The sequence below is a fragment of the Apteryx rowi genome, unplaced genomic scaffold (assembly GCF_003343035.1).
Source record: "Apteryx rowi isolate R43461 unplaced genomic scaffold, aptRow1 scaffold_117, whole genome shotgun sequence".
NCBI lineage: Eukaryota > Metazoa > Chordata > Aves > Apterygiformes > Apterygidae > Apteryx > Apteryx rowi.
Window position 1 is genome coordinate 258463 of NW_020447386.1, and position 23026 is coordinate 281488.

The following is a 23026-nucleotide window of genomic DNA, read 5'->3' on the forward strand; positions in this document are numbered from 1 at the left end:
CGCCGCCGCCGGGCCCGTCCCCCACCGCCTCCCCCGAACACCATAGGCGGCTCCGGCACCAAGATGTCCAACCGGGTGCTCTGCCGGGAGGCCAGCCACGCCGGCAGTTGGTACACAGCCTCAGGTACCGGCGCCGCGGCCCTCAGCGGGGCGGCGAGCCCCGGGCCGGCGGGGGGAGAGAGGGGCGGGGGCTGAATCAGCACTTTCCGCCGCCGCCGCCGGTACCGGGCCCGGCCCGCCTTGCCTGGCCCGGCCCGCGCGGGGAGGGACCGGCGGGCCCCGCCTCCGCGAGCGCGGCCCGGGCACATGGCGGCGCCGGCCCGGGACCGCCGTCCCTCCCCGCGGTGGTCGGGGGAGCCGTTATCTTCCCCTCCCCCCGCGCACTTTGGGGGGGGGGGAGAGCAGCCGTTCTTCCGTTATTCCCTGCCTGGGGGAGCCGTTGGCGGGCGGGAAGGCGGCCCGGGGGCTGCCAGCCCCGGGTGTGTGTATGTGTCGCCGCTGTGTCTGCGTGTGCGCGGGGCCCTGCCGGTGGCGGTGGCATGTGTGCTTTTGTCTCACGAGGCTGCGTGAGCTTACCCCCCCCCCCCCCCGGCCCGTGTGGATGGGCTGCTTCGCTGTGACACTGGGCACCGGCAGAGAGCAGTCGCTGCTAAACCGGCTGCTTGCCTCCCCGGCTGAAAAATTGACTCGGGGCTTGGCAAAAGGTCTGTCGGCACTCGGCGAATTACATTGTTTCTTGTGGGTCCCTCGGTGCTCTAGAAACTTGCACTGGAACAGGTAAAAGCCTGTTCTGAATATTTTACGTAGTTGTGAGGTGAGAGCAGATGAAAGGAATTTGGTGTTCAGAGGTGGGTCTCTTCCTGGGGTCGTCTGAGAGAAGGCAGGATGTCTCGTGTGTCTTGCAGAGCTAGAAGCGAGCTGATGGGGTGTGTGTGGGGGGGGAGGAAATAAGGAGTTTTGTTTTTCTTTGTGAACTCCAAGATGAACTTTCTTCTTTTTTTCTAGCGCATTCTCCATAGTAGTGAAAAGTTATAAAGCACTAGTACGGAATGGACTCTGGCCATTTAGAGAGGTGATACATGTTGAAAAAGAACAGAAGAGCAAAGGTGGTGCATTGGAGAGAAGTACATGGACCACCATTCCCCCCCCAAAACAGAGAGAAACCTGTACTCATGGCTTGGTAGCACCTATGTTTGAAAATAAGCTTTATTGTTCTTTTTCTGGGGCGGGGGGGGACGACTCCCCTCTGCAGTTGCAGATGCACGTTTGTATTTTCACAATCCTTATTAAGGTGATTTGTAAGGTACAGTACTGGCCTTAGGAGTAAAGATCATGACAAAACTTATGTGGGTGAATGAGCTTGGATGAACAGAGGCTGTCATAAAGAATATTTTGAGTTCAGAAGGATGGGAGAGGTATGATTAAAACAATAACAAAAGTATTGTGGATCCTAAACTGACATTTAAAGAAAAGTAGATGTGATAAGTCATACACTTCTCTTGGCTACAATAGGTAGAGTTTTCCTTCTCTCTTCTGCAAATTAATGTATAAAGTATATGGCAGACATTCAGAGGGTAAGAAAGAAATATACTGGGGAGGGTAATACAGGAAAAAAGGGATTGTGAGATAAGTAGCTGGACTTCAGTATGGTAGGTAAACTGTTTCAGGGTGACAATAGAGGATGATTGTTTTCCTTTGGATTTTAACGTTCAAAACATTACTATTTTGCCCATTACAAAACTGGTCTCAAATCTGCATCTAGAGTAGATAGCCTTTGCATTTTTTTTTTCAATTGTCTAGGAAGGTAGGTAGTACTCCTTTTTACAGAAAGTAAGCAGCATCATGTTGAAGGTATATACTTAAAAACACACAAGGACTTCAAAATGTTATGGCTTTACCATAACACTTTTAAACTTACCCATGCTATTTGTATTTTCATTCGTTAATAAGGCAGCAAATTACTGTGCAATGTGGAAGAGCCAAACAGCCTTACATGTAAATTTTCTAGTTTGATATTGGACTTCACACCAAGTTACTGCTGGATACTTATGAATAAAACAAAAACTTTAGTTTCTTTGTAATTAAAGAGGCATGGGTGCTATATTTGGCTGTTTTTCTATACCAGTTCAGCGTATAACTTTCTGTTAGACTACACCCCAGTGAGTCTGTGTGACTAGTTTGGCCAGTACTACTTCTCTGTGATAGGATGTCCAAAAACATATTGCTCCAGTTGCTTTGGGCTGCCCTCTGGTTATTGCTTGCTGAGGAGGTGTGAAATGGTGCCCAGACACTTCCAGTGCAGGAGAAAAATATTAAACTGAAGCATGTTGTAACTAGTTTTGGTGACTGTTCTTCTGACAAGTTAAATTGTAACTGTTACATTGTGGGTTGTTGTGGGTAGAACTTAATGTTGCAGTGCCTGGAGTTTTGGGAAATCTTCTCCCCCCCCCCCCCCTTCTTTCTCCCATAAGGTTTTCCTCAAGTAAGAAAATAGCATTATTATGTCTCTTCCTATAGAAAGAAGTTTCTTGCGCAATTTACATAGGGTACATGAGAGCAGAAATTCTTCCTGTTCAACAAGATAGGGACTAGCTATTATTTGCTGCTGCTGAGGATGCATCAAAGCTAAAGAGGAAACAAATGGGGACCAAGAGTGTATGTGTTTGCCATTGTCTTAACTTAAAATCAGGCCAAACTTGCATGCCATCTGCTATCTCAAACTTCTAACATAGGCTGGTTTCCTCAACTGTACTATTTGAAGAAAGTCTGGATTTCATCATATGGTTTCAACCTGCATAGCTTTAAGGATGCAGCTGAGGCAGGGATTAGAGTTTGCATTGTAATAGTTCTTCAGTACATTCCTGTAATTCTCCAGGGATTGTGTTGTCAGGTCGTCCTACCTACTCTCTTCATGCTTACCATCTAGGCCCAGGAGTGATTTGCTGGGTTATATATAAACTGGTTAGCATTTAAGCTTCCCATTTCCTGAAAACTGCTCTATTTCTACAGAGCTAAGTTTGGGTACACAGGGCAAGCAGGTGTCCTGGAAGCTCTCATCCTGCTACTGTTAAGTTACTACTACAGTTACTACTGCATTAGTATTCTCTACCTGTCCAAGAGGACACTGAGAAAGAAATGTGATTTTTGAAGGATGTGTTCAAAATCATTATCTCTGAAAGCATTTCAAAGAGGCTGTGTTAGGATGACCTCAATTAGATGGCAGTTTATCCAGAGGTGCCTGGTATCTGAGGGGAAAACGTCAGCAAAAACTGCAACAGTAGGGCACCCACTGCTGTGCTTAAGGAACTTAATATCTGCCAGATCTGACAGTAGAAGTCAGCCCTGGGGAAGAAGGGCTGAGGTCAGATGAGGAGGGGACTCTGAAAACTGTGGGAGCAGAGGATGAAGAATAGATCCAGAATGCAAGACAGGTTTTGTGGTCAGAGGATATCCTTTAACTGGATTATCTGGCTTTTCTAGGGAGTGAGCTCCAGGAATGGAAGCAGTACCAGAGCTGAAGCCACAACCAAGTAACAGGCAGCCACTACTTTTTTGTGGAGAGCAAATGCAATGTATGTTTAGGGTTTAGAAGATGTGCATTTCTTGTCTTTACTAAGACTGCCCAGTTCTGTGGGGCAGCCGTTGCTTCAGCTAAAGGGAGAAGCTATGCAACTTCCCCGGTTCCCCGTTCTATTTTCTCCAGCTACGTGACATGCACTGCTTAGATTCTGCCTTGAAAAATATAAACATGCACTGCATTCTAGTGAGAATACATCACCTAATTGTATGACGCCAATAAACTCTACAGAGCTGGTGTGACTGGCTGTGCAATTATACACGTCCAAGCGTGTCTAGATGTTAGAATGTCACATCTAACAATAAGTAACCAACTTTGTTGTTAGCGGGGAAAGTGATGTTCCAGACTGAAAGTGTTAGCAGTTCCTGCTCTCTTGATGAAATTGAGAAGGGTTTAAAAAAAAAAAAAAAAAAAGGCTTTGTGGTGGCGGCAGCCATTTAACTTCCCATGTGTTCTTCATTCATAGTATGCTGTTGTAAAGAAAACTTTAAAAAGCAAGTTCCTTAGTAAGTTTCTGCAGTTGAGTTCRGTATCGTGATTCTCTTGATCAAATTTTACATATCTTCTCTTCTAGAGTTCTTGGTGTGGGGAATTTCATGTTCATTCTACATCAGTCTGTGTAGCTTGTTAGTAGACTTCAGCCATGGACTTGTGGAGCATCTGCCTTGCAACAATGGGGTGTGTTCAGTCAGAGGCTTAGAAAAGTTGCTCCTTCTTCTTCTTAGCAGCAGCACTGAAGATGGGAATCTCTGCAGCTGAGCTTCCAAACTGAAATAGTGTTATGACTATTGCTGATTGTAGGCTGCTGCTCTAACTACCCTATATTTTTGCTCACAGACCTTGATCCATATAACTGTTTTAAAATAGTTAAAACCAGAATGTGTCATGCTACTGCTTCTATGGGCTAGCAACCTGGTGCATGGTTGCTGCTAAATACACTTGCAAAAGGAGATAAAGGCATGCTGTGTAGATAAGGGCATCAACCTGTTGCATTGCTATCATATAGCGTGTTCAAAAAAAAGTGTCTCATCTTTCTGTGGTGAAAAATGTTAAAATAATTTATTTTTGGCAGAAAGTCACACTCCTGCTGGGTGAATTCAGCCACACAGACCTCTTGAGACATTGATTTTTGACTAGTAGGGCAAATGGGATGATTAGGGACAACCTGAAACAAAAATAGCATAATTTTCCGTGACTTTGAATGCAGGGCAGACATGTTCCAAGATACAAAAGAAGCAGTTGAAATAAAGCAGGAATGACGCACAGGGCACTCAACTGAACATGGACTATTTGCAGGATAGAATGTGGTAACTGTCTCAATTTACTCCTTTATGCTAGTAGATTCCATAAGCATTGGACAGTTCTGCTGGGAGTCAATCCATGCATTCCTGAAATGAAAATAGTCATTGGCAGATGTGCATCAGCCTACCTTTTTTCCTTACTCTGTGTATAGCATGCCATTAAAAGTCAGATGTCACATGTTAAGGCACTTTACATGCTTTATTTACTGGCAGCTGACCTGCCTTGCTTGGCTCATGGAAGAGCTAATTGAGTACTATGACGCTCTTTAATAAAACATTTGATAAATCTTGCCTCAACTTTTCCCCAGTCAGTGGAATGCCAATACAGACAAAACACAAAGTTTTTTAGTAAGCTATTCCAAACCACATCAGCAAAACCAAATTGAGAGTGGTGCACAAATAACAACACTATGTGATCTGAAATTTGCCCTGCAAAACAAGTTCATCGCCGTATTAGGTATGGCTTATTTCCCTGCTCTTCCTGACCCAGCCTTTGTTGTGGTTAGGGGTGTCCTTTCTGGTAGCCTGTGCCAATCCAGCAAACTAGAACCTTCATTTCTATATCCTTATCAATACAATTGTGAGTTGACATAGTAACTGCAGTGTTGATTTGAAATGCCATTGGACTTTTTCCATCTACCAAATGGTATTTTGTATGATGAGTCAAGTACATGGTCTGTCTCCACATAACTGTTTGAAGAGAGCTTAAACCTCTGGTGCTGTTGTGTACAGAGTTTGTCTCCTGCTGCTGTGGCTAATGAGTAAAAGAACCCCAAAGTACACAGGTGCAGAAATCTTGTTGGTAGTATTTGTAAGGATTAAAGCTTCTTACTTGTTTGGGCAAGAAACACCAGCTTTCATGAATAACTGGCTGTCATGCAGGGATGTTCAGAACTTGTCTTTCAGGCTGTCTGAGGTCTGAACAGTGGTGTCTAGAGCAGTTGGAAAGGATACTACTTGGAAGAACTTCTGTGGATCAGAAAATAAATGAATAGGCAGATGTGTATCATGAGTGATCAGTTTAGAAATCATGTTTCTCTCCGAGTGAGCTACTCTTCTAGAGTGCTTGCGCTTCTACTCCTTTGTAATCCCCAATAAAACCCACATTAATGGCTTTTACTGCCTCTGCACCAAATACTGATTTACTAAGCCAAGACCCACTATTGGTTTATAGCTCTTCAGAGTAGCCAGCTTCAGTGTGCAAAAGCAATGTGATTCTGAGTTGGCACAGCTTTTCTCACTTGCATGTTCTGGGGCTTGGGGGCCCTGTAGAGTGACATAAAGGTGTCCATTTTCCATGAATAATGATGTAATCCCAGCACTTCTGTGCTTGTTGTCCTGAGCTGGATCTTCTCATCAGCATCAGGGAAAGCATGTACAGCAGTTACAGTTGTCTCTGCCCTGCCGCGATATTCCTGAGTACGCATGGTCTGTCCACCAGGCCTGTTGCCTACAGCTTCTGAGGCACAAGCACTGCTGCTAGGATGTCTTTCCCTGACCCTCAGAGCTACTGCATCCTACCTTAAATTACAGCAGAACCACTTCTCTGTAGTGATCTAAGTCTTTGCAGTAGCTGAAGTGGATAGAAGGAAAGATGATGTGCAGTCTTGTGTGTTGTTGGACTATGCATAGTGACATGAGGAGGTGGTTCAGAAAGACGGTCGCTGTACCGTAAAACAGTTTTCTGGAAGTGCTGAACTCTGGTGTGCCGAGAACCCTGGCACATTCTCTAAAATTGGAGTAACTCATTGAGGCTCATTCAGTACTGTATGTAAACATAATGTAAAAGCAATGCTTCAGTGGYATCAGTGTGTTATTTGTAGATGGTCTTGGACAAATGGATGCAGAAAAAATGTAAAAAGTATGTGAGGGTCACTGAAGCAAGTAGTGACCTGGTCTGGGTGAAAGGAGCTTTGTACAGTAGCAAGATAATTAATGCACTGATAACAGAATCTTAATGTGACATGAACTGGAGCTTTCAAATACAACTGTTAAACTTAAGTTCTTAATTTACAGTCTATAAACAAACCATCGTAGTGCCTTGCAAACTTATGAAGTATGTGCTTTGCAAGGTTAATACTAAATTTTGTTTCTCTCCCTTTTTTTTTCCGTTTAGAAATTTTATGTGGAAGACGGATATGTCGTTGTTGGATCTTTTGCAAACTAATCATGGAACATGATATTAATATGCAGATTGTAACATTGTATTCTTCAAAAGTATACCAAAATAATTTAAAATACAATTTCCAGGCTATTATTTCTTGCTGAATCACTGAAGTACTGTCTGAATAAAGATATTCCAAGTGCATAATGTAAACTGAATTTTTACTAAGAGTTGAAATTTTGAAAAGAGCTTTACATTTGTCATCTTCCTGGTATTATTAAAGTAGTCTGGGAAGTATCGCCTAGTGAATACTTTGACAAGTTCAGATTGCATTTAGCACATAAGTGTTTAACATTAGAGCCAAAATTATTTTCTCGGAGTTGCTAAACAGATGGTTGTTTGTTTGGATCTCTGACCTAACTGGGAAGGTGTTTTATAAAGCCATGTATGTGAATATTGCTTGATATTCTTAATGAATGCTGATGCAGTTTGATTATTTATTTCCTAATAACTTTCAGTAAAGGAAATTAGAGAGCTAGTGGAATGCAAGAAAATTGAGACATGCAAGTGAGATCTGCCTCCAAAGCAGAATCAGTGGTTCTGTTATGGCTTCAGTTTTATTTTCCCTCCCTCATTACCTGCTGTTTCATGTTCATCTTAGAATGTGTAAAACAGGAGTTTATGTAGTGTCAATGTGATCTTTATTTGTATCCTTTTGTGTATCCGTTATGGCTCCTTTTTCAATCCTATAGCTTGCATAAGCAAATTTCTGCCTTATAGACTGATTTCTTTGTTTCATCCTTTCATCCAGTATTCAGTAATGGAAGACTAATATATACTAGCAGTAGGGAATGTGCTCATCAACATGCGTCTTTGAAAATCGTTTTCTATTTCTGACAAATCCTAGTCTTTGCATAGATAACACTTGTCCTTTATTCAAAGATTTAGCCTTTATTGCAGTTAGAAACAAAGATTTATCAAGTAGGTCCTGTGTTCTTTAAAACAATTGTTATATTTTCTGTGATTTTAAATGAGAAGGGAAACCACTTAGTCCTTTGTCACATTTCAGATTGGAGTTTGCCTGAAGAGTGAATTAAATATTTTTGTTTCCCCTTTACTGGAAAGAATGGCCTTGTACAGTAGCAAGATAATTAATGCACTGATAACAGAATCTTAATGTGACATGAACTGGAGCTTTCAAATACAACTGTTAAACTTAAGTTCTTAATTTACAGTCTATAAACAAACCATCGTAGTACTAGCTTAACTTAACCTACAAAGCCTGTACCATGACAACTATGAACCGAGGTGATGAACCTAGACGTGTGACTACCAGACTTCTTTGTGGTATTATTCATTGGGTAATACTGGCATGTGTTTAATGTGGAAGGATTCCTTCCCGCTTACTCTAGTCCTTTGTTAGGGGATAATGTTGATAGTTTAAAAAAAAAACCACTCTCTTTAGACAAGATATTTGAATAAATTCTGCCTGTAGATGTATCCATAAACCTGTCTGATAGAAACAACTTCAAACTGAAACCAAGTTTCTAAATATGATGTAACTTCTGCCAGTTTCCTAAACAAAACAGCATGTGAAATGTCCACAGATGATAATGTCAGCATTCTTATTTTCATGCCTTTATTTACACCTTATTTCATAGGCTTTAATTACAGGTCTTAATACTATGTGCTTCAGTGAAGATCATATTTTGTTGATCTTTCTTTATTTGGTAAAAAGACTGATCTTACTTTATTAACACTAAAGAGTATTGATGGTTCATAAAAGATGCATCCCTAGAGCTTTCTCTCCAGACTAGCCTTAAAAAAAATTCTTCTCATTCTGCCAGCTTTCTCAAGTTGGGTGCTCCACACGCTGCTAAAGAAGCAGGGACCGCTCATACTTTTTACCCCTGCGGTAGAAGGATAGGCAGTGCTATTCCATGTGCATGCTTCTTTACTTAGAGACAGATTATTACCTCAGTTATCTCAGTGGTATTTGCACAAACTTCTATTCATGTATGTCTGAGTAAAATTAGAAAAAATTTGCTTATAGGGCTGTTCATGAAGAAGTTATTCATCTCTTATAATTCCATATGGTAGAGCATATCTACAACGCTAATCTGGATTTATTTATATTTTGTATATCCCATTCAAATATTTTGACTTTAGCCTCAAGCATTGTCATGTTTGATAAGGACCTCTCTGAACACGTTAGCTAAAAGTTGATACTAGGGGTTGCTTTGTGTCCCTAGGTAATTTGGTAACAAGAAAATTGCAATTTTAGAATATCCGCATTAAGTATTTGTAACAATAGGAAGCTGAAAGATAGTGTGAGTTCTTTTGGGGTGCTGTTTGATTTTTTTTTTTTTTTTTTTTTTCCTTTAGCTAAAAGGTCAGAAGGATATGTTGTATTCTCCATTCTCCCTTTGTGTTAGTCCTTTGGAGAGAGAGGTATTTGATTACATATTTTATTAAAATATTGCAAAAAATTATCAGCTTGTATGGAAACTTACATTAGGTCAGAGTTAATGATCTGAAAAGTCATCTTATAGTCACATTAAAGGGAGAAGATCTGAAAGCAAATTTGATAGCCTGTCCGTATATAAATCCTGACAAAGTTTCATCCCTTGGGTCATATTGATTTGTTACTTACATTTCACTGCCTCTAGGCAAAGATGATGTTTGTTACTTTGTCAAAGTGTCTGTGTCTGCAGACTAAGCAAACCTGGGCATCTTATTCTTCTACCGCATTGTAAGATCAGAAGTCTTGGCCAAATATGAACAATCATGCAAGCTTTTAGGAAGTTGCCAGAAATTCTGAATTTGTCTTTAAACTGTTCAGCAAGTTATCTGATTTGTCTACCATCTCCTTAGCCAGAAATAGCTGTGAAAGAAGGACAGAGGAAGGCCAAAGACAATGCCTTGTTTGGAAAGAGAGTCCCAAGTCTGTCTCAACTTCTCTGAAAGGCTTTGGCGTTCCTACTGTTGTGCTGTCATTGGGCATTCTTCTGGGGGAAAGGGGTGAGATGGGTCAGATTTTGTATAAATCTGTGTTTATATACAGGCATGGTTAGTAACTGTTTAAAAAAAAAAAAAGGTTTCCTTCTAAAGAACTTCTCTCAGAAAGTACTTTATCCTTTTACAGACTTTGGGAGAATTAGGAAGTTGGATTTTTTTTGGAGTGATTTCTGCCTCTTCACTTTCAAATATATATATATTAAAAAAAAAAAGTAGTGGGCTTTTAATAGAGTAGTGTTTTGTTAGTCCCCTAGTAGCTTAGCATAAACAGATCTATTTCCATCTTTCTTCTACTTAGCTTCTCCAAAAGCCTCCATTTTCTAGGATGTCATTATCCTTATCTCCATTGCATGTCTCTGCTGCTTGTAATTTTTCCAGGCAACAGAAGCAGCAGTGTAAAATTGGTATGTGTGTTTTTTGTTTTTTTTCTGACAATTTCATGTTTTCACTAAGAAGGTGTCTATTACAGTGGTGACAGTGGCTAATCTTTGCCACTTTTTTGCCTTGTTAAAGTTGCAGATGACATCTAAGGCAGCTGAGATAATTTTAGGCTTAGGGAAACAGTGTTGCACTAATTAACTTTCTACATGCCAGAAGATAGTGTTCTCTACAACCACAGAAGATGTCCTTTTCTCATGAAACATCTAAATTTAAATTTTCTTTAGAAACTGGTGGCTTATGTTTTACTTACTTTCTAGAGAAAGCTTTTTCTGCAATTATTGTTGAGTGACTGATTGGATTCTTCAAAAGTTGACATCTCTACACAGGCTCTCTGTAGGTATTGCCAGCTCTTTAGGAAACTGTCAGCTTGTGATCTGGCTAGTTTGGAACATGATTGTGAAATAGTTTCAGACATTTAATTTGCTTCTGACCTTTCCTGACAGTTTGTGATTTTATGGGTTGCATTTCCTTTCCTCTGCATGGGTTAGATACAAAAAACATGTAAGGTGCTTTGTACAAGAAAACAGCTTACTGTACCATACCTTACTGATAAACTCAGCTAACACAAAATTCTGTCAAATGCATATAATGGAGGAAAAAAAAAGTATATCTCTTACTTTATTCTCTTTGTTCATGCTATGCTACTTCTAAAATAGCAGATGAAGGATTTTTTACTTTAAAGTTTGTTTTTTTGTATTCTTTCATGAACAATATTGTGCTATGTATGCCAAATTTGCTCCTTCAGGAATAGCTTTACACCAAGAAGCTTATTTGTAATGGAGAATACTAGAATGTATTTTTTTAAATGTTGCTATTTCTGGAAGGCATTTTTATCACCTGTCAGCTAATTAAATTGAGAATATTTGCCACTTGTTGAGGTACAGGATTTAGGAGGGAAAAAAAAATCAAATATTAGGTTGACTGATCACCAAAGTTAACATTACAAAAAAGTTTATGTACTTGACTTGACCAAAAGTTGCTATAGAATCACTATAAGCTTCCCCACACACACTTCTGGCTGTCTCCTGTGTAATTACAGTTTTTCTGTCTTGCGATGTCCTTTGTGTTCTGCTCTTACAGTTGCTTGCTAATAATGAAGGACTAAATACTATAGCCATTAGCCGTTGTCTCTGTATGTAAGGTCTTTGTATTTTATCATCTTTCCATATTGGACTCCCTCACCATAGGTTGCTGTAACTTTTCATTTTGAATTCTGGGAAGATGATTGCATGCGAAATAGATCTGTTAGTCTCTCTTTGAGATCAGCAGCCACTTTTTCTAATGACCAAATGGTATGTGCAACAGTCCATAGAGCAATCCGTTTGCACAGATGGGCAGTAAATGATCTTCATGGACTAGGAGGTTGAAACTTCCCTAGAGTAACCTTGCACATTGCAGGCGTGTTGTTTTTAAAGAGTTTATTTTTGATGTTGAAACACGAGCTTTCATGTTTATGATGGCTTTAAATCCGTTGGACTTTATTTGTTAATTTTTGAGGTATGCTAGATTCTTCCATGGCTTCAGTATTTCCTTGTCTTTTCATAGGACCCCAGCTGAATGCACAACTAGAAGGCTGGCTTTCTCAAGTACAGTCCACAAAAAGACCTGCTAGAGCCATTATTGCACCGTAAGTTTGAAATTTATTTTTAATATATTTAATATTTGAATTGTTAATGCTTCTTTATTCTGAGTGATTCTGAAGTCTGGTGGAACCTTGTCTTTAGGTAAAAAGAATGTAATCCAGTTTTCAAATAAGTATTTTGAATGTTGTGTGGAAATGGCAAAAATCTGTGCACGTTTTGGTATATGATTAGTTTCCTTTTACAGATGGTTTGAAGACATAACGTTTGTTTGTGAGTATAAGCCAGGTAAGAGATTAGAATGGTAGTCTAAAGATGACAGATCATTCAATGCATCTGTAACACAGAACGTGTGTGTGTGTATACACACACATATATACACGTACACATTTTTTATATATACACATTACATGTATGTGTATATATACACACACATGCACATACACATTTATATTTTTATGTACATATACATAAAATTTGTAAAGCTACAAAAATGATGATGAAACTCTATTCAGTTATCCAAAATGGTTTGCTTTGGGGTTTTTTATTTAGTTTTTTGTTCATAAGAGAGATAGGAAAAAATGCTACATTGTAGGGTTATTTCTAAATTATTAAGGTAGAATTAAATTTAATGAAGATAGTCAAGACGTGTAGTAAGAAAACTATGTGGGTCAGTCTAATTTATTATGAGTTGGAAAGAAACATTAGGAAAAAGCACCCTAAGGATTATGAGGTTTTTTTTTTTACTTTGGTAACATAGCGTTAACATAATGTTTGAAGTATTCCATAATACCAATGATTGTGCAGAAGAAATTGGACCAAATCTGCTGTAGTCTTTTTCGCATGTATATCTGGAAAGAGGCCTTTTGGCTGTGGGTTAGGTAACCTGAGGGTTTTTTTCCAGAGCTACTGGAGATCTCTCTGTGGTCTTGGCAAATTGCTTCATTTATCTGTGCCTTTGTTGTCTCACTTGTAAAGTGGGATATAGTTAATCAAATTTTTCTAAAAGACTGAAAAACCTTGCTGCAGAGGGAATCTTTCAAAAGGATGTGTTGACACTGTCAAATAACTTAGCTTGCTGATTCACTAGGTCCCAGTCTCCTGTTAATCCATGTAGTGTGTATGCTAGTACTTTTCTGAGCTCTTTAGAAGGAATGAGCTAACTGCCTCTGAAGTAAAACCCAGGGGTAATTCTGAGGATGATTTGCTCCAGGTATCACTCTGTGTGTGTGTACGTACATATGTATGTATATATACACATGACACCACCTGGAAAGCTGTAGCTGTGTTGTTTCATGTACTCTATCTAAAATAACTGATGGTAATTATTGACCTAGAGTCACAGGCACTCCAGATGAGATCCAAAGGTGACGTGACCCAAGTGCTCTGCAGTGTGGGCATAACTGTCTGCTGCGGAGGTGCTACTGAGTGATCATGAACCGTTCTCTGCCACTTGGCCTGGGACCCTGGGGAATGCTCTCTGGAATTAATGCTTTTTGTGGTGTAAACTGAATCTTTTCCTGTTTTGAACAGTCTTGAAAAGGATGGATCTTAAGATGATGATATTTGAAACAAGTAGTCAGAATAATTATGAATCTTTTTGGAGCATGATAGGAGAAGAAACAGGAACACAGGACAAGGAAAACTCTAGGCCAGAACAATAGGCAATGATAAAACATCTGTCTTTTTCTCCACAATAAAAATTACTGCGCTGCGTTCCACTGCTTTCCTTATGCCCATTCTGTTGCTGAGGTATTCTTTTCACTGCCAGAGCATTTTCATTCTCTGTTTCTCTCTTGTAACATGTCTTTTATTGCCCAGAGTGTGGTTAAAGAGCTTTCTTTGACAGCTTGCTATTCCCATATCTTCTGGCTGCACACTTAGCATTATCATGAACTTCTGATAATATGCAGTCGTATAGTCTGCGTATTGGTATCTTTTATAAATAATAAAAGTTGCTTTGATCTGGAGGCCTACTTATAACTTTCAAGTGAAAGATCACCAAGAATTTTTTTTTTTTTAAACAAATATATCCAATGTACTTTCGGCATTAACTTCTGTTAAGCTGATCCACTGTTAAGTGGAACAGTGCTTGCTCTCCAGCTCTTTCACAAGTTGATTTTTTTGGATCATTCTTGCTATTTCTAGCTCACTAAACCCCCAACATATTTAATAATATTTAATGTGTTAAGATATTTAATAATAATATTAAATATGTTAAATAATATTTAATACGTTAACATTTTGTACAACTTGATTTGCAGCCATGCAGGATATACCTATTGTGGATCTTGTGCAGCCCATGCTTATAAACAAGTGGATCCTAATATTACGTAAGTATTAAAGCATTCTCTTTTTATTATTTTAAGTGGAAAGCATAAGATGATCCTATTGCAGTGCTTGGAGAAGTTTAATGTTACTGTTACATTTTTACACCTTGAAGTGCTCAAATACATTTTTAATTTTGTTCTCTTTTGGATCTTTTATGCATCCATTTTCATTTTATTTTAACCTCATATAAATGTTCAAATTGTTTTAGTCTTACAAAAGAAAAGTTTAATGCAGTATTCTTGAAGATGAAAATGTAAAGCAATATTTTCAAAAGTTCTTGAATTATTGGGAGCTACCTTTTAGAAGGGGAGGGGTTAGGTGCTCTGTTTTCAGATAATATCAATGCGTATTTTGCTTTATTGCTTGATGTTCCACTGTTTTTACAAAAGCTTGAGCTGTTTGTTACTGGTCCCAGGGTTTCTTTGGGCTTTTTTTGTTTTGGTGTTTTTTTGTGTTTGTTTTTTTTAAGTATATTAAAATATTTGACCATGATTCTGCATTGGTTTTTCAGTGCAGGATTATGGGCTGAATACTACCAGGATTCTCTTCTGCTGTGGAGAAAAGTGACCATTGTGTGTATATGATATTTGAAGTCAGTGAAAGTTACCTGTTGTAATAATTTTAAATGAACATATGTTTATARTGGCACAACTATAAAAACCATTATCTGTGCCCGTTTCTGAAAATATGAAGCCAGTTATTCTAGGCTAAAGTATAATAATTCTCACACATTTTGCTGACTGCAACATTTTTTTAAACGATAGAAAATTTTAAAACACTTACCAAAAAAGTTTTAAATTTTAAAACATCTACAGGTACTTGCTCAAAGTATGTATTTTGCAATTAAATTTTAGGTAAATGTTAATATTAAAAACTGGCTATGTCTTATCACAGTTGCTTATGAGGAAATATGTTGTAATACTCTCCAAAAACAATGGTTTTGATTCTTTCTAAAGTGTTATAAAGAAGTGAAGATGATTTGCGGTGTGACAGAAAGCTGGTTTGTCTAAAAATTTCTAGAACAAGTTCCATTCCCCAGATTTAATGACATTGAGTTGATGAAACTTCCTGCATCACTTTCTAAATATGTCATGCAGTAAAACAGTATTTGCTAGAATAATTTGTCTTTTAGCTGAAGTATTACACACTTAGATACTTTGTTTTAATGAGCTCTGTAAACAGTTTTAGTATTTTTAATATGGCTTGCTATAGCAGTTCATATGTAAGAAATAAACTATCTCTTAATGTCTCCCATCCCTGTAGTTCAGTGCAGAAGCAAGAAGATGTGGTTCTGATTCTGAAAAAGTGAATTTCCTGTAGTGGTGTTTTAAGTCCTGTGGYAGGAAAGCTAAGCCAGAGCCAGGAATTGATGACTTTATGAAATAAGATCATGATAACAGTGTGGGAAAGCTTGAAGTGTCAACTAAAGCTACAAATGTGCAGACCCAAGTCCTTGTTTTCAATGAGACAGTGGGATTAAGATAGCATTTGAGAATGGCTTAAATTTGAATTTGAAGCCTGAAGTAGAGCTAATCAAAAAAAAAAAAAAAAAAAAAAAGGCTCTGAATAGTTTATAAATCCAGAATCCTCATTTGAGAGCACATACCTATAGCTGTTGAAAGTGATGTGGTACAAGAAGGGAGTCCAAAAATCAGTTCTAAGGGGTTAACACAAACTTCAGCCTTCGAGTGAGTCCAGCTAGACAGACTTTCTAGCTGATTAGTGCTCTCTGGTATATAGCCTGTTTAAGAGGCTTAAGATTATCTGAAGTGTTAATCAACTGATCTCATGGTCATTTCTCAGATACGGAGTAAGGCTGGATCGTGGATTGGCCCATGGTCTTACACATATTAGAATAAAACTGTATTGCTAACCACCAGACAAACACTCAAAGTATCGCTTTTTTTTATTAAACTTGGTATTCTAAAGCAAGTCCCTGTAGAATTGCAGTTGTCTAAATTTTGGGCTTTTGTGTTAATTGTAGCCGAAAAATTTTCATTCTTGGGCCTTCCCATCACGTGCCCCTTTCCCGATGTGCACTTTCCAGTGTGGACATTTATAGAACACCTCTGTATGATCTTCGAATTGACCAAAAGAGTAAGTGCATAATAAAGCTTTCATCTGGTAGATTGCTGAGGCTTTAGTGTTACCTGTGTTATTGCAGTGCCAGGGACCCTGTTGTTGATGAGCTTTAGCGCTCTTAAGTGGCATACAAATGTAGAACTATTCTTACTCCAATAAAAGCTGACTTCTAAAAGATCCTGCTGGTTGCTGGCATTACTGTATAAAATCTTAAAAATGGCTGTTATGATCCTACAAGTAAAGAATTTTCAGTCTTTGCTTATTTTTTCCATCATGGGTGTACGCCCCCTAAAAAGTGTGGGTTTTTTTGTGTGTGTGTGTGTTTTTTTTTTTTTTTTTAAGAGCGGTTCTCAAAATTAAAGAGTGTTATGTTTGAATAATAATATGCTACACACCTGCTCTAAATTCTGTGAAGTATTCTGTCTGCAAGAAAAGATAGTGCTTTAGCTGGTTTGAGTTTATTTCTAATAAAGGAACAAAAAGCTGGCTTTACTTGGACATGTTATTGCATGTTAGTCGTTTTTACTGGCAGAGTACCTACAGAACTTAATAACTGTTAGTCTGTAAAATACCAGGTTTTCAGACTAAAATTAAAGGTGCGATGAAGATGCATGCAGGTCAAAATATCAAACTTATCTCAAGGTGTATCTAAATAATTAGTATCTTTCTTAGGCTAATTAGCCTAAATGTATCGCCATTCTATCATGACTGCATGGCTAAGTAAGCTAGTTCAGGCTTTCTGCATAGCACTTCTTTTGTGCCTGCAGACATTTCCTTAGGTAACATGTTTTAGGTTTTGTAGAATTCCTCCATGGAATGGGGAACAAAGCACTGCCCTACTTCAAATTGTGCATTCAGTGGAGAGTTTTCATGTGCAGAGATCACCCTGTTTGCATACCATCAGGCATATTTGAGAGAAGAAAAGATGCATTATAAGCATGGATTACTTAATCAGTTTTCACTGTCCGTGAATTTCTTAATTCAATTGATAGTAAATTACATTAAACAGTAAAGGAAAAATGTTTTTACACATGCTGCAATGGCTCAACTTATCAGCACTTTTTCTTCTTGCAATGTATGATAATGCTGTTGTGAAAATAAGAATCAAAAGACTAGGCAAATGAGTACACCTTTTAAAATGTTTTTTATTGTATTATTTAAATTTTGTATTGTGACTGAAATTTTTTTGGGGAAGCTAAAAAAGGCCACTGATTTAATATATATGTTTATTTTGTGAACTGAATTTATTATGTTTGTATCTTAATGACTTACATTTAATCATAAATTTATTTTATTTTTAAAACAAGTGGTTTATGATCACAGCCCTTGAAGACAAGTAATATATTTTAGTGGACTTCTTTTAATAAAGATGCACTATAGTTTGCTTTACTGTAATTAAAAAAAAAATATAAATCTTTAATTCATTTCAGTTTATGGAGAACTGTGGAAGACTGGAATGTTTGAGCGTATGTCTCTACAGACAGATGAAGATGAACACAGTATCGAAATGCATTTGCCTTATACTGCTAAAGCCATGGAAAGGTACTAGGGCTAATTACTTGTACAAGAATGAGTATTATATGCATTAATTGTTTGAACTGCATGTAAAATGCAGTAGGAGGAGATAATACTCTTATGTAGGATTTCCCTTCTGCGCTCCCCCCCCCCCCCCAGTAAAAATTTTGAGGCAGGAATGGGGGTGTGGGAGAAATCGGACACAAGGTTATTACTTGCTGAACTATAGATACTGTGAGCAGAGCAAACACTGGAAAAATGAAATCGTAACACCTCTTACAAAAGAGTTCATATGTTGATATTGACTTAATAGAGTTCATATTAGACATGCTATCAGGAATCTTCCCAGATATTTGAATCCCCCCCCCCTTTTTGCAAGACCTGAAGTGTGGTAGTCTTGAGTGTTTGTTTTTGTTTGTGTGGGTTTTTTTGTTTTGTTGTTTTTAATAAAACTGCTAATTGGAAAAATAAATATAAGTGTTAGTCTGTATACTAGTGTAGAGCAAGTACAGCTGGAATCAGTCTTGTCCTTGTGTGTGAGAGGTGACCTAATCATTTCTTACTTTCTCTAAATTTCATAATTCAGTATTGGTAGAGGTTTGAGGGGGGKTTTTTTTTGGGGGGGAGGGGGTGGTCACTGAACCATTTTCCCAGCTCTGAAAGAAGTTCAGATACTGATATGTGTTTTCAGTAGGATTTAAAATTTGTTTGGAGTGTTAATACTCATTTTGAAATCAAGGTTCCGTTTAAACATTTCAGGTGAGCACTATGAATAATTTGGTTTTAAAAAAAGCAGGTGATTATCACTTTGGGTTTTTTCTGTTTTGTTTTGTTTTTTCTCCCACAGTATTTGAAATTTTCCCTGGAGTGCCAATACACATCTGGATGCTTCCTATACACTATCTTGAGGGTTTCCATATATCTTGAAAAATTGCCCAGCATTTGTGCTGCTTCTCTATGGGGAGAATTTCATTCTTGCTTTATTGTTGGCTTCACTGTGTCTTTTCTTTTTGGTTGCCTGGTGTTTTCACTTTGCAGCAAAGATAAATGGTATTTTGGGGAGGGATTTGTTTTCTGAAATTGAAGCAGGTTCATGTTTTAAAACAACTTACTAGTATGATATTATCAAATTAACTATATTTTCACTTTAATAGTATCCTTTTAAAACATTCTGCAGTTTCAGTTAGCAAGCCCTGAAAAAACTTCAGATGTTACTTAAAAAATTACAACCTTTTTTCTTTTGCTTATAAGCCATAAGGATGAGTTTACTATTGTTCCTGTATTGGTCGGAGCACTGAGTGAGTCAAAAGAACAGGAATTTGGAAAACTCTTCAGTAAATACCTAGCTGATCCTAGTAACCTCTTTGTCGTTTCTTCTGACTTTTGCCATTGGGGTGAGTTTTATATCTCTTCATTATAGCAGTACGATAAATATTTTGTAGTTATTTTCAGAGAATGTCTTTCATTAAACATAATTTAACTTTTTAACTTCTAGTAAATGTATCCTTGAAGTTTAAATGCTTTTTGTAAAGCTGAAAAGGATTCTTTTTTATTTTGGAAAATTAGGTGAAAAAAATTAATGTGGTAATGTGTTTTCAGTGTAGTGGAGGAAGGAAGTGGTGAAGGTTATATGGGTTTATATGCATCTCTTCACTGTTGCAGTGAAATAACAGTGCCTGGAGTTTCTTGGTCTTTTACTCTTCTTTTAAGCATCTCAAAGCAACTTGCCAAACTAATTGGCTAAGAATTCACTGGACATGGCAACATTCCTCTGATGGAAGTAAATTTTGTACATGTTTTACTGTTGGGTAAGGTGGTAGATGGAGTATTTATGTCAATTCACCAGTTATTCCCATTCATCTTGGTGGCAGAGCTAAAGAGATTCCAGAAGCCTTGACTTCTGTCCTTCTGCTTTAACTCTATTATTTTTTTAGGTGTGATAATAGCTGGGAAAGGGACTACTTCAGAAGGATATGTTTTATGTTACACAACAGACCTTCTTCCCTTTTTTTCAATTGTCATCTTTGGTCACCTTATGTAATTCATATTTTATTCATCTTTGAATTGTGGAATAGCTAGAGCTATATAAGAATGACCTGGATTCTACTGTGGCTAATGAACCATCATTTAGAACTGTTTATTGAATTATCATGATCTTTTTCTTTTAACCTTCATTTACTGTGGGTATAGTTGTGCAAGCAGAAATAGCTTGACTCCAGGTTGACTCTGTCAGGAGGGGTAGCAAAAAGAAATGTTGCTTTACTTGCTGATTTATAGAATTGGATTCCAAGGCATTATCAGGCAATTAATAAGTGATACTTCAGTGTCAATTCTACATGGTAGGGTTTTTTGGAATATAGCTGCCTGTCAAGTGTTTTTCTTCACTTCTGGGCTGCTACTTTGGTGATTGCCCTCAAATTTCCTCAGTGGAGCTAAAAAGTATAATAAATGAAGATTACTACTTTACAAATATTATAATTTCAATTATTTAGTAAGTACTAGGGAGTGTTTTAGCTACAATTTTTCCCTTTTTTATTTTATACATGATTTTTGTTTCAAGGTCAGAGGTTCCGTTACAGTTACTATGATGAATCCCAAGGAGAAATTTATAGATCCATTGAGCATCTAGATAAAATGGTAAGTTTTCAGATTTGGTGGAACTAACTAACAAATTTCTCCTGTACATTACATTACTTTTAACACTTTAGAAATTTCTCTAACAAAGTATTATAGATTAGATTTTCTTRAATGTATACTTTTCCTCTGTTTACCACAAAAAGAATTTAGCTGGATTTTTTTGAGGTTTTTTTTAAGCTAATAACCTACATTTTACTGAGTGTGCACAATATGTTGTGGGTATAATCTAGTAAGCATAATTCATGAAAATAAATGCATGTTTGCTTACCCAAAATCCCCTAGTGTACCTTAATTTCTGTTCAAATACCTTCTTATATTTATGAGAAGCAATAAGAATTCTAAATTGAGTATTGTGGTAGTTCAGATTTGATAGTTATGATACCTGCACATTAAAACAGTGTTGTGATTGTTAATAGTTTCAGCATCATCCATCCTTAGGAAGAAAGGCGGTAGGGTGTTATGCTGGTTAGGAAAAAAAAAGTCACTGTTTTCTTGGGGCTAGTCTTCCCCACTCTGAGGTAGGTGGTGGGGAAGAGCACTAGCCTGTACTTCATTGTAGGTTTGACTAGTGACTAAAACAAATGCTAAATACACAAAAATCATGATACTAATTATATTGCATTTTCTTTTCAATCACAAGAGCCAAGGATTTATTTTTAAATTTTAAAAATTGTGCTAGCCTTCAGGACTGTATTTAAGGCACAGAATAGAAATAATTCTCCAAGAAATACATAATCTTAAAATTTGGTTAAAAACCTCTTTGGAACATTTCTGTAACTCTTGTGAAATATCTTAAAAGAAGAGAACTGGTATTATTCAGGGAATTTTTTTTTTTTTTATTGTTTTAAAAGAATAAATCCTATCTGTTGGCGAGACTTCTGGAGCTTTTTTGCTTTGTGTATCCATATTAACTTAGTTTTTCACCATCTACTGCTAGAATGAAAACAGTAAATAGTTTGCCTTCATTCTATTTACACTATTTTTAATAATTCCAATTGTCAGTTGAGAGGTTCCTCTATAAAAAACAGTGTTTTCCTAGAGAGTCCTGGAATTTGCGGTTCTGAGTGTTTTTGCAGGAGAGCAGATTAAGATGCATTAACAAACATTAGTTTCTGCTTGTTAATTTCTGTGGTGGAAGCTTGTAGGAAGACTGGACTTTGGCGTTTAATTACTTTCAGTGAATACACTGCTTTGTACCAGTCCTTTGGTAGTCATTTAACCAGAAGGAAATGGCATATTTTTGGTAATACTGATGAAAGTAATTGCTACTGTATGCTGTTTAATAACTATAAAGGTACTTTTTCAATCTTAATTGGAAAACTAAACATGCTGCACAGCAATCATAGAATCACAGAATGGTTGAAGTTGGAAGGGACCTCTGGAGGTCATCTAGTCCAACCCCCCTGCTCAAGCAGGGTCACCTAGAGCACGTTGSACAGGATTGCATCCAGGCGTGTTTTGAATATCTCCAGAGAAGGAGACTCCACAACCTCTCTGGGCAACCTCTTCCAGTGCTCTGTCACCCTCACAGTGAAGAAGTTTTTCCTCATGTTCAGATGGAACTTCCTGTGTTTCAGTTTGTGCCTGTTGCCTCTTGTCCTGTCGCTGGGCACCACTGAAAAGAGTCTGGCCCCATCCTCTTGACACCCTCCCTTCAGATATTTGTATACATTGATAAGATCCCCTCTCAGTTTTCTCTTCTCCAGGCTGAACAGGCCCAGCTGGACTCTCTCCAGCAGTGCCATGTCTCTCTTGTACTGGGGAGCCCAGAACTGGACGCAGTACTCCAGATGTGGCCTCCACAGGGCTGAGTAGAGGGGGAGAATCACCTCCCTTGACCTGCTGGCAACACTCTTCCTGATGCAGCCCAGGCCATTAGCCTTCTTGGCCACAAGGGCACGTTGCTGCCTCATGGTTAACTTGGTGTCCACCAGCACTCCCTGGTCCTTCTCAGCAGAGCTGCTTTCCAGCAGGTCAACCCCCAACCTGTACTGGTGCATGGGGTTATTCCTCCCTAGGTGCAGGACCCTGCACTTTCCTTTGTTGAACTCCATGAGGTTCCTCTCCGCCCACCTCTCCAGCCTGTCCAGGTCTCTCTGAATGGCAGCACAGCCCTCTGGTGTATCGGCCACTCCTCCCAGTTTTGTATCGTCAGCAAACTTGCTGAGGGTGCACTCTGTCCCTTCATCCAGGTCATTGATGAAGAAGCTGAACAAGACTGGACCCAGGACTGACCCCTGGGGGACACCACTAGCTACAGGCCTCCAACTAGACTCTGCGCCGCTGATCACAACCCTCTGAGCTCTGCCATTCAGCCAGTTCTCAATCCACCTCACTGTCCACTCATCCAGCGTGCACTTCCTGAGCTTGTCTATGAGGATGTTATGGGAGACAGTGTCAAAAGCCTTGCTGAAGTCTAGGTAGACAACATCCACTGCTC

At 38.4% G+C, this 23026-nt stretch overlaps 1 protein-coding gene across 7 annotated transcripts in view; it reads left to right on the forward strand.

Annotated features, from left to right (window-relative positions):
* MEMO1 (mediator of cell motility 1) overlaps positions 1-23026 on the forward strand; it is a 44571-nt gene that overhangs the window by 13592 nt on the left and 7953 nt on the right. For 5 of the 7 annotated variants that reach the window (XM_026082213.1, XM_026082179.1, XM_026082188.1 and 2 more), the window contains 6 exons: positions 11987-12068; positions 14286-14354; positions 16337-16449; positions 17865-17976; positions 19201-19343; positions 20510-20586. In XM_026082213.1, the coding sequence (XP_025937998.1) occupies positions 11987-12068; positions 14286-14354; positions 16337-16449; positions 17865-17976; positions 19201-19343; positions 20510-20586 (596 nt within the window). Of the gene's footprint in view, positions 1-6; positions 125-11986; positions 12069-14285; positions 14355-16336; positions 16450-17864; positions 17977-19200; positions 19344-20509; positions 20587-23026 lie in introns of those variants that run through there. The other 2 variants (XM_026082169.1, XM_026082222.1) reach the window with 1 other exon arrangement.